General features: G+C 44.7%; 1 protein-coding gene across 1 annotated transcript in view; it reads left to right on the forward strand.

Moving 5' to 3' along the window:
- Positions 1 to 2411: 2411 nt before the first annotated feature.
- The window catches only part of LOC112267672 (prostaglandin F2 receptor negative regulator-like), a 42802-nt gene continuing 32991 nt past the window's right edge, over positions 2412 to 12222 (forward strand). Inside the window, exons 1-4 of the mRNA XM_042296787.1 lie at positions 2412 to 2750; positions 6441 to 6809; positions 9389 to 9799; positions 11021 to 11380. Of these exons, the coding sequence (XP_042152721.1) occupies positions 2693 to 2750; positions 6441 to 6809; positions 9389 to 9799; positions 11021 to 11380 (1198 nt within the window). The 5' untranslated portion in view covers positions 2412 to 2692. The remainder of the gene's footprint in view (positions 2751 to 6440; positions 6810 to 9388; positions 9800 to 11020; positions 11381 to 12222) is intronic.

Consider the following 12222-nt stretch of genomic DNA (forward strand, 5'->3'; position numbering starts at 1 on the left):
CACTTACCGACATGACTAGAGCCAGAGGGCCAAACATGGTCAAATGGGATGAAAGGGCCACCAAAGCATTTAGGACATTACAGGAGGCTCTCTGCTGTAATCCAGTGCTGGTGGTACCAGACTTTGAGAGAGAGTTTGTGGTTCAGACGGATGCCTCAGAGGTCGGCTTGGGAGCAGTGCTATCCCAAGAGGTAGAAGGGGTGGAACACCCCATCCTGTGTTTAAGCAGGAAGCTGGAACCACGGGAAACCAACTACTCAGTCATTGAGAAAGAGGCGGATCGGGGGGGGAGGTCGGATCTAGGGGTAGAGATGTGTGGCAAAGAAAGGGGTTGAGTGATAAATGGCAGATATGTGAGAGCAGAACTAATAAAAGGGCTCTGCCCGATCACTAAAATGGCCATCCCCATCAGAACTACAGATCACAAAATGGCCGACCGCCAAAACTACAAGTCCCAGAAGCAAGGGGAACCCTCAGAAGGTGGAGCCGACCCACAGATAAAGGGTCAAGAAAAAACAGGAGGAGGGAGAGAGAGTGCTGGAAAGATCTATGAACAATAGAGAAAGAGACAATAGAGATTGGCTGGATTTACCGTGTATGAGCTGGACTGTTTTGGACTTACCTGTTGGCGTTTGGACCTGGGCCTACCGAGAACCCGATTCTGTACTGAACCCTGCTATCCTTGACCTCGCCTATGGCCTGGGTGGACCAGAACGGAGAAACAAACACACAGGTACTGTCCTGTTCGAAAGAACTCTCATTCTTGGGTGATTTGGTGACAGTTTACCACTTAATGTGTGACAAACGCTCCTAACCTTGAAGAGGTTTGCCACACCCTATACATATTTCTATCTCTATCATTCCAGTATCCCTGCACATTGTAAATATGGTATTGGAACTGACCCTGTATATAGCTTACTTCTTGTGTTCTTATTTCACATGTGTTTTTGGTATACCTTATGTTATTTTTAATACTAAATTGATATTGATTACTGCATTTTGTGGTTTAGAGCTTGCAAGAAAGGATTAACTGTACTTGTGCATATGACATTAAAGGGGAATTTCACTCAAAAATGATCTTTTGGTCTTTTTGTTTTTCATTAGTCCACTGTTAATACAGTCCCAAAATGTTTTGCATGTCAGCAGTCAAGTTTTCAAGATATTGAACATAGGAAGAAAGGTTTCTCCAGCCACTTCATCATTCAACTTCTGATACAAGTTTTGGGGCAGCAGGTAGCCTAGTGGTTAGAGCGTTGGACTAGTAACCGAAAGGTTGCTGGATCAAATCCCCGAGCTGACAAGGTAAAAATCTGTTGTTCTGCCCCTGAACCCACTGTTCCCTGGTAGACTGTCATTGTAAATAAGAATTTGTTCTTAAACTGACTTGCCTAAATAAATAAAGGTCATAAAAAGATCATGAGGCATATCTTCCAAACACCAGCTTCGAGGGCATTATTATCAACATATTAAAATAATGATTTACATATTTTAATACAAACATATATTTTGATTAATTTATTCATATTCATCCACAAGATATAGTCCCGACATAAATCAAGGGTTGCTACTGAAGCCGCCTGGTCGTTCTTTTTATTGGTTTGGTTGCCAGAGACGTGACCCAGTAGTTAAGTCTTTTTGTTCTGTATCTTTGGACGTGACCCAGTCAATAGAAATAAACAAGAATTATGCTGATTCTTGATTTCAACTAGCTGAGAGAAGGTGCCTGCCTGTCTGTCTCATCCCGACATGTTCATTACTATGCGACAGCTGGAGATCGGATTTCAATATTGAAACAATTTTGCAAATGTCAGAGAGACAGACATTAAGGTTAATACAAATCTCAGCTGTTTAACTAAATGTTAATCTAAAAGAAATGTGAGATAATATCTAGATGCTTTTTATAGTGGAGATCATATTTATAAATTGCCTGGCTGGGTTGATGAGAGTGGGTTGCGCAGTCAAATGGAACAGGGTAAATAGGCTGTTTTAACATCATATGTAGCTTGTGGGAACTTGTAGAATAGACACCGGCTGGAATGCAGTTTTAACCAATCAGCATTCAGGATTAGATACAACCTTATAATATCTTGACAATTTGACTGCTGACATGCCAGGAATTTTAGGACTGTATCAACAGTGGACTAATGAAAATATCGTTTTTGAGTTAAATTCCCCTTTAAAACTTGAAACTACACACCTCTTAGTGGCCCCTTGTAGATGTGCAATGATCTGAAAGCAACATTTCAATAGGCTAACGTTACACATACTGTATCGATGATGATATTCTGTAGGCCTATTATTCAGCTCTAAATAGCCACTAGTGAGACTACATGAGATGAGACTTGGGACAGAGCTACCTGTGAAAATCCCGCCGCTACTCCCCTCCTCCAAAAAATGACTTCCGGACACCGCAACGTTGTTCCCTCCCTCTCCCGTTCCAAAACCAAACACTGATTAACGACACTCAGTATGAATTATGCGAGCGTACACGGTCGCTACCAGTAGACTTTCACTGCACGCACGTCCATTTAACGGATATCTGAACGTCTACTCGCCAGTGTCGGTTCTCGTGGACAGCATTTTGGGGATTTCTGAGAGGTCGCCGGTGGTTGGGTTTTTGAACTGAAGGTCCGAGAGGACTCCTTTCACCCGTGGCGGATTTTAATGACAAAGGAACGAACTGGGAGTTAAAATGACGCGAATTTGCAGGATGGAACATCTATCTCTTCTACTCCTGTTTTTATCGATGGGTAAGTTATATTTGAAAAAGGGTTGTCTAATGGTCTGATAATATCGTCATAATAACGCGTGTGCTGTCGTTTAGTGGGAACTATTAGATTGACATGCACACGCGGGCACGTTTTCACTTAACCTGATAAGAATCTCCATTGACAAAGCAATTAGTCAAATTAATTTAAAGGCAATGTTATCAACGGATTTTTACTGATCATGCTGTTCCTCCTAAATTAATTACACATGACTGAGTTTTACTAAAACGAACCTTTTTTAAATATGTGAATATATTTTCCCACGCCCAACTTCATCGTTACATGTAGGCTACGGTGGTTAGTCACAGGTGAGGGTGTGTAGCAATTTTCCATTTCAGCTCCTCAAATCCTGGTCGAAACTTTTAATCGTTCAATCAAAGGAATACGAGCGAGAACTTTTAATTAATTTGATGACATCAATTAAGTTGACAAGCCTTGATAATGGTCCAGTTACATGGAGGCACCATAACACGCGATGGGTAGCCGTCCAATTCGCATAGATCCCCTTGATAAATTGAACTAATGTAGTTGAACTTGGAATGGCGCACTGTCCACCACTGATGGACCTCTGTTATTATAGTCATTGGTTATCTTATGATCGGACCCATTTTATTTCACAACGGTGTGTAGGATGGGGAGTGTGTGTGTCAACGTATACTTTGCGTCGCTCAGGGCTTCCCTGTGTTTGTGTGAGCGGCTGTGTTTTTAAATTGGTGTGGTACTGTGAGATTATCAAATGTCAACAGTTAACATGTCTCCAGCCTTCCTGGAGCAGGGGATGTGTGTGCCCTTGAGCCATTCCCGATTGCTTTAAAGGCGTCCGCATGCTTCCCAGCCGAAACCGTTCGGAAGAGTTGGTGAATATATTATAACGATTTTTTTTCTTCGGTTGTTACGGCACACGTTAGTCACAAGCCGGAGTCTCCCGACTTGTGACTGGTCAACAGTAGGGATTCTACAGGAAAGTCTGTCATTTAACGAGATGACTCTTATTCATACACTTTATTTTAATTGAACTACTGCACCAAACAGCTTAGTTAGATTAGTTGTGCACTGAACAAAAATGTAAACGCGACGTAAAGTGTTGGACCCATGTTTCATGAGCAGAATTAAAAGATCACAGATATTTTTCATAGCACAGCTTTTCTCTCAAATTTGGTGCACACATTTATTTACATCCCTGTTAGTGATTGTTTCTCCTTTGCCAAGATCATATATCCACTTGACAGGTGTGGTATATCAAGAAGCTGCTAAAATGGCATGGGCATTACACAGGTGCACCTTGTGCTAGGGACAATAAAAGGACACTTTAAAATGTGCCGTTCTGTCACACAACACAGGGCCACATATGTTTTGAGGGAGCGGGCAATTGTCATACTGGCTGCAGGAATGTCCACCAGAGCTGTTGCCAGAGAATTTAATGTTAATTTCTCTACCATAAGAGCCCATTTCTGCTAGATCTGAAATGTGGTCGGTGCTACTGTATGGATGGTGTGACACAATTACGAAGCCTAGGCGCACGGAGGTCAAATTGAGCTCCGTACTGGATCGCCGTGCACTTCTCAAATTTTGTAAGAATGTGGAGGGCTCCGTATTGACGTGAATGCTTGTGACGGTAGGGAGGTCCTGTATGAACACACACTGACTTCCATGACAACGTCCTTCACAACATCTCTGCGCTGTTCGGCAAACTGCATGACTTCTGCAGAGGCCAAATCATTGTAAATACTGCACAGCCAATGCAGACGGCGGATTGACAATGCCTCGCCGTTTAGCCGCCTCCATTGTCCTCAATCCGGTCTTGCCGCAGACCACTTGTATGGCATCGTGTGGGTGAGTGGTTTGCTGATGTCAATGTTGTGAAGAGTGCCTTGTGGTGGTGGGGTTATGGTATACAGGAATATTTTTAGCAAATCTTGACGGCGAGGAAATATAACCACTTTTCAGTGCGGCCCACCGGACCTTGTTGAAGACCGAATGCGGCCCCCAGGGCAAAATGAGTGTGACAACCCTGGCCTAAACAATAAATACATGCACACGACCCCAAACATGTTGATGACGTACGACTGCCCTAGCTCTCCAAAACCCTTCTCTGTATTTATGGTTTTCCGCAGTTACATTTGCCCATTTGTTGCCTCCATGTTAACTACAATTCCTACGCTGTTTTAACAATTTTGGCAACATATGCCCCTTATCTTTCACATTGGCAAGAAATAATTTTCTGAGTAAAAAAATATGCACTTCCTGTAGCAGTTTTGCACAGATCAACAAGCTGTGTGCCTCCAGTTGACGAACGACACTTCCTCAGATTACAAACAGGTGTTCGGGGACGCTAGACTGCTAATTAGCACAGGTGGCCACTTATGTCTTCCCTAAATAAGTGATATGGCCATGTGGGAACACTAAACCTAACTGGGCTGTCTCATATTGCCTGTTTACTCTGTGGCCCTCCGGCTGTTTGTTTGGATAAGAGTGGCTTAAGAGTTGCGTGGTAATATTAGTCACACTCCTAAGTGGTGTCCGACCAGTATAATATCCCTTCTCTTATGACGTAGGGTAAGTCAAAGCGATGACATCCCCAGAACCAGACTGTTCCAGCAATGTTTTATGGACCACCTTCCCTCAAATGTCTATTTCTCCAGTTCCTTGAGTGTCCCAACACGCTAGGACAGGAAAAAGGGTTAAGTATACTGTATGTCAACAAGGTGTTTTGAAGTGAAATGTTAATCACTAAGGGTCCAACTAAGGCAGTGGTGTAGGATCATATTGGAATGCCGCCAACGTTACCATTAGAAGTAGAGCGTGATGGAAATGTTCCCAGAAGGCTTTGCTCTTTGGTTGTTCCAATTGGGATGTAACAGGGACTATTTCTGGGCTGTGGGGTCATTCTTTTGAAAGCTGCTGGTGCGTCGTCCCTTTGTTCTTGCCAAATGAGCTGACCTCTTATCATTTTTCCTGATACTGTTCTTTGGTTTGGTGTGTGGGTGGGGGAGCTTGTGTTGCTCCATGCTGGCCATGGCATGTGCACGCTCTTCCCCTCAGCCTGTTCAGACAAGCCTGGTGTGTGTGCATGTTTGCTGCTCTTTCCCCTATGCCCATCCAAACAAGCCTGTACTTTATATAGGTCTTCTCTCTCTAGCTAGAGTAAGTGGTCTAGGCTGTTCCCTTCTCTAGCAAGACTGTCTCTCTCTATGGGTGCATCTAAATAGTCTCTAGTGGCTTCCTTTCCTCAACTCCTTTCCTTCTACTCCAGTCTCAGAAGGTTACCATAGGCTTTGCTTTCACCTGTTACTCTGTCAGTGGGAATAAAGGAAAGGAGATGAGGAGAGGAACCGCTTCAGATTATTGATTCACCCGTTGAGTGCAGCGATGCTCAGGTTCAGGTGTCAATATGTGGGCCTTTTTATAGAACACACACCCACCCACACACACTGTGGGTTAGGAATCACAGAGGAATCAAACCAAAGGTAGTATCTAAGTGTATATTTAGCCTGACCTGTGCTAAATATATCCATGTATCGCAACTGTATGCGTATTGTTAAGCAGAGAGGCTTTCAAGAGATTAGCGAAGGAAGTCTGATGTGGTAGGAACGCTGTCATTGTGTGGGGGATTCTGCGGATTTTATGTATGCGGATCTGTCAATGACGTGTATGTGTGTGTCTTCTCTCTAGGTGTATCCCATGCCAGGGTGGTGTCTGTGTCCCCTGGCCCTCTGCTCCGTGTGGAGGGCCAACCTGTCTCACTGCGCTGTGATGTCACTGACTACGAGGGGCCCAGGGAGCAGGATTTTGACTGGACCATGCAGCAGGCGGAGGCGGGGTCTATCCAAGTAATCTCCACCTTCGACCCAAAGTATTCGGACTTGTCGCTAAGCGACCGGGTGGCCAGTGGGGACCTGAGCGTGGTGCGGCTGGGGGACAGCGTGGTGGAGCTGAGGATACAGGAAGTGAGGTCTTCAGACAGCGCCACGTACCTCTGCAGTACACCCAGTACGGACTCTGTCTTCAGCGGGAACTACGACGCAGGGGTCACTCTCAAAGGTGGGTCAGACACGAGTATGAGAGAGCCTTCTAGACTGTCTTAACCATCAGTGTGGAATCACCGTATATCCATTTAGGAGAACTGTATTAACTGTATTAACTTCAAACTAGAATAGTCAGACTTCCATTATGACTTCTAGTTTACATACTGAGGTTGGCTGGTTGTGAAGACCCATACAGCGCGTGTGTGTTCATGTTCTCTTGTTGTGGTTCGTGTGGTCTATTGAACACGGCTCATATCCCTTGCTTACACATGACACGCTCTCTTAAGCTGGTGTGTTTGTCAGACCACACACACACACGTGTGCGCTTATATACTGTATACACATGGACACAGCTGTACTTTCCTTAGATGGACTGGTTCAGGATCAGCTATGTAACTTTAACCCCAATTATGCTAATCTGCTTTGGGGAGGGAACCGGTTCCTAGATCTGCTGCTTTGGGGAAACACTAGTGAGGGGTGATCAAGTGGCGATTTCACTCATGTTCACACACGTTCAGTCTTCCAACACACACACACACACTTGGAGAGCAGATTCCAGATGGGTGTATTTATCTCATGTCAAATGGGGGTTGTTATTTCTGTGGAGCTGACTGTTGCCCTATTCTGAACAGTCTGTCTGAATGAGCTGAGGGAGAGGAAAAGAAAGAGGCTTAGTGGTGAATTGTGCTGACGAGGAGAGCTGGAACAGGTAGAGGGGTGAGATTATATTGTAAAATCTAAGTGCTCTTGAATTTGTGATTTTTAGTGCTGCTTGTAGCTGTGCTGTAAAACAATGTTTCATGGTGGTGTAGTTGAACTAGTAGACGGTTTGTATACACAGTACAGTAAGATCCATTGATGTAACACCATGTAGTGTAAATGAGTTTACTCTGGTATGAAGAGTCACATGTGTAGGTGAGGCAGTCTACTGACCTCTCCTATTGGTGTCTACGCAAACTGCATTCTCCACCAAAACTTTCAGTTTTGTGTTTGCTTGGCTCACTTTTCTATCTAATTATTTTCTTCCGGCTAAAGTGGCATTGACATGTATAATGTACATTGCATATAATGTACATTGCATTCGAAAAGTATTCAGACCCCTTGACTTCTACATTTTGTTACGTTACAGTCTTATTCTAAAATGGATTAAATACATTTTTTCCCTCAATCTACACACTACACCATAATGACAAAGCAAAAACAGATTTTTACATATTTTTTTTATGTGTGTATACAGTTGAAGTCGGAAGTTTACAAACACCTTAGCCAAATACATTTAAACTCTGTTTTTCACAATTCCTGACATTTACTAGAAGGTAACGATTCCCTGTCTTAGGTCATTTAGGATCACCACTTTATTTTAAGGATGTGAATTGTAAGAATAATAGTGTGATTTATTTCAGCTTTTATTTCTTTCATCACATTCCCAGTGGGTCAGAAGTTTACATACTAATTGAGTGTATTTGGTAGCATTGCCTTTAAACAATTTAAACTTGTGTCAAATGTTTCGGGTAGCCTTCCACAAGCTTCCCACAATAAGTTGGGTGAATTTTGGCCCATTCCTCCTGACAGAGCTGGTGTAATTGAATCAGGTTTGTTGGCCTCCTTGCTTGCACATGCTTTTTCAGTTCTGCCCACAAATTTTCTATAGGATTGAGGTCAGGCTTGGGGTCATTGTCCATTTGGAAGACCCAACTATTTTTTTTCTGACAATTTGTTTTTGCTCCCGCCCTGAACAGACTGAATGCTGCTTCTGCTATGACAACTATTCATGATCCACTGAATGGCTTTCAGCACGTTCAACATTAATAATGGCTTTCCGTTGTGCGATGTTCACTTTCTCCGTACCCGAACACATAGAAAGGAATATGTTTAGCTAGTTGGGGGGGAAAGGGAGATTTTTAACTGAGTGTGACAGTGATTTGGCAGCTCCAGGACACTAAGTCCAATATCAAAGACTTGGTTGAATGGCAGCTTACTGAGCTTAGAGTAAGAAGGTTCATCAGAATATGAACACATCAAAGCACAGTATCATTCTTGTTTAGAGGCTGAGGGAGCGGGAGTGAGGAAGAACGTAAGAGGGAGTGCAATGAACAGACATTGCAAGAGAGCCACAGGCATAGTCTCTCGCCCCCCCGCCCCCCCCTTACGTTTCTCTTCTGTTTATTCAGCTGTGACGGTCAGAGTAAACAGGGCTTCTCTCTCCTCTGATGTGATTATCAAATCTAAACCCTCCTTACACATACTGTTGACAGCAGCACCCCCCCCCCATTACACCCCTCACTGACAGCCTAAACCGTGTGTGTGTTTGGGGTGGGGGGGGTGAGAAAGGGGCAGATAAGGAAGATGTGCATGTGTAAGCTTGACATTTGGTATTAATAGATTTTTCATGGATTATAAAAGCAGTAATGACTCTTGGCGATGAAGAAGAACGAACATGATGACATTTTGAGATGTGTTGGCTTACGGCAACATCTGTTAGCGTTCTGTCACTATGACATTTAACATGCAGTAAAGAACCATGTCGCTGTAGTGAAGCAGCAAATTAACGACGCTAGCCGTGTGTGTGTGTGTAACTCTGTCCTTTCCCTACAGTCATTGCTAACACCCTGAAGGTGGCCCCGGAGGCCCCAGAGCCCGTGGTCCCCGAAGGTGGCGACATCACCCTCTCCTGCAACGTCACCCGCCACTTCACTGATCCCACCTACCTGTCCGTCACCTGGTCGCTACGGAGACCAGGCATCCCATTGGTGGATATCCTGACCGTTGGCCCAGATGGGGATGTGGTCACAGGAAGTGGCTCCGCCCAGCGCTATGCTGACGGGGGGCTCCGATTAGCTATTCGCAGAGATGGGGCATTTGGATTGGTTGTTGCCGGGGTGACGCAGGCTGATGCAGGGATGTACGTGTGCACGGGGAGGGAATGGATTCACGAGGAAGGGGGTCAGTGGAAGAACATCGTGGAGAAGGCTGTGGAGATGGGAGCTGTGGCAGTCACACCTACAGGTAAAGGGGATGGGGTGTGTTTTGTATGTACTTTAGCATGTGAAACATTCAGCCAATCCTAAATCACTCCCCTTTGACCTTAACCCCGAGATATTTGCAGATCTGTACGGTCTGGATTGGTATAAGCAGTGCGATGGAGCTTCCACAATATGGCTTCCACCTTACAGATGTAAAAAATATGGAAGGGTTAGGACCAGCTGAGAGAGCGGGATCTGGGGGATGGTTGTCGTTTCTATGGCCTCTACTTTATTTTAGCCTAGCAGCATTTCTTTGTGTTGGAGAGGCTCTTGACCCAGAGATCTATCTCAGCCCCTCCCCCTGTCAGGCCTTTATCCCTGGGTGTGTGAGGAACCCCCGACACACACACACACACAGTGGTTGCCTGGGACACCATATCCCCTGAACCCTCTCCTGCATGGTGAGTGATTAAAATGTGGTGAGGGACTAGCTCAGCAGGAAGACAACATGGAGGGACTGTGGGCCTTCCTTTACATGCTGTATCTAAGTACAGACTAGTGTAGCCATGCAGCCACTTGACTGTCTACTGAGATGCTAAAGTAAAGAGGATTGGAGAAGTCTAACAGGGGCCTTTGTCCTGGCTCTCTTGTCTAAACATACATAGAGGAGCTATAGTGAAGTCATCTCACCTACCAGATATCGCAGTCTCCCATAGTAGCAGTATCCAGGATTTAATTTGAGAAATATTACCCCCCCCAAAAAGCGTTTAGCTTCAGTTCAGTCTCTGGAGTCATGAGTCGTATCATGTTTTAATGTGATTTTCCTTGACTTTTCTTTCCATAGCTTTGAAACTCTTACCATTTAGCCTAAATCGTTCTCAGCATATATTCACTTTTAATAGTTACCCATTTATACTTGACATTTTGTGGGTTCTAGAGCTTTTGAAATGGGCTTTTTTAATAAATAGTAATCCTTGATCTTCTATATGTGGGTCTTTCAACTTCTCACTGTTGGTTCTTTTGATCTGGATGGTTTTAATCAAGTTTTACATGTTGAATCCCTTCTACTCCGTCTTCTCTTGATGTGTAGAGTACTTGTATCTCCATATCCAACTGTGCTGGAGTGTTCTATATTTTCACCATATTGCTTCTACTTATCCAACCGGTCCAGTTCTACAGGTGTCTAGCAGTTAGGACCTAGGGGTTGTTTCCTTGTTTATTGGTTCTAACAGCAGCCATTTTGTCTTCTCCCTCCGCCTTCCAGCTCGTTCCTTGTCTGTCGTGGCCATGTCCAACACCACGCTCAACATGGACGACACCCTGACCCTCACCTGCCTGGTCTCCGCGGGTAACTTGGCCTCCCTGGCCCTGGAGGTTACCTGGCTTGTGGACGGACGCACAGCGGTCAGCCTGGGCCGTGACGGGGTGGTCTCAAACGGGTCCCCCTCGGTGGGGCTGGAGCGGACGGGGCCAGGGGAGTTTAGGCTGGTGGTGAGGGGGGTAAGGGGGTCTGACAAGGGGATGTACTCCTGTAGGGTCCGGGCCTGGGTCGGAGGAGGAGGAAGATGGTACCAGGCTGCAGAGAAGACCTCCAACCCAGTACAAGTTCTAGTCACACAGATCAGTGAGTGAAAGTGCTGTTAAAATATCTACTGTATGTTTTTCAGGTCTTGAAATGCAGTCCAACCAAGATTACCATATCTAACATACTATTAATAGCATTGGCCTCTCACTAGGCTTACTTTGAACACGCATGCTTCACCATGGCAGTACATCAGTGATGCCTTGTACTACAGAAACACACAGGAATGAACACACACACAGGCACCCGCAGAGTGAGCCTATCCTTTAGTCAAGCCTTTTTCTGACATACCTGCCCCCACAGTGAAAAATATTGATTATTCATGCCTGTTAAGGCCTAGCTAACTCCTTTCTCTGGTTTTACACCCTGTTTCGCTCCCTCTCTCTATTTAACCAGGCAAGTCAGTTAAGTACAAATTCTTATTTACAATGACAGCATGGTTGCTCTGGGACCTAAGTGGTGGTGTAGGGTGTAACTGTATATGACCTGACAGGTTCAAGGTGCCGTGGTGTCACTCATGCCATCCTTTGTGTGTGGGTGGTCGTGTAGGGATTCATTAGGGACCACCGTAGCAAAACATTTTGCAATGGATAAGTTCATGTCGTCCCTCCCAGTTTGGTATAGATTTTCATGACCTTTTAGGCCAGTGGTTCTTAACTGGTTTTTCCTCAGGACCCAAATTGAATCAGGTTGTCTCAGTCCCGGCCCAATATTCTCATCGCGAAAAGAATCGACAAAATACAATCTGGATTTTTCAATGTTATATAGCTAGTAAATATATGACAAGGGAACCACATTCCAACCTCTTTCCTTGTCATTCATTCAATCCTCCCCATATTCTTGATGAAGAATGTTAATGATGGTTTTGGGTTTCTGAACTTTAA

This window comes from Oncorhynchus tshawytscha, linkage group LG14 (assembly GCF_018296145.1).
Source record: "Oncorhynchus tshawytscha isolate Ot180627B linkage group LG14, Otsh_v2.0, whole genome shotgun sequence".
Taxonomy (NCBI): Eukaryota; Metazoa; Chordata; class Actinopteri; order Salmoniformes; family Salmonidae; genus Oncorhynchus; species Oncorhynchus tshawytscha.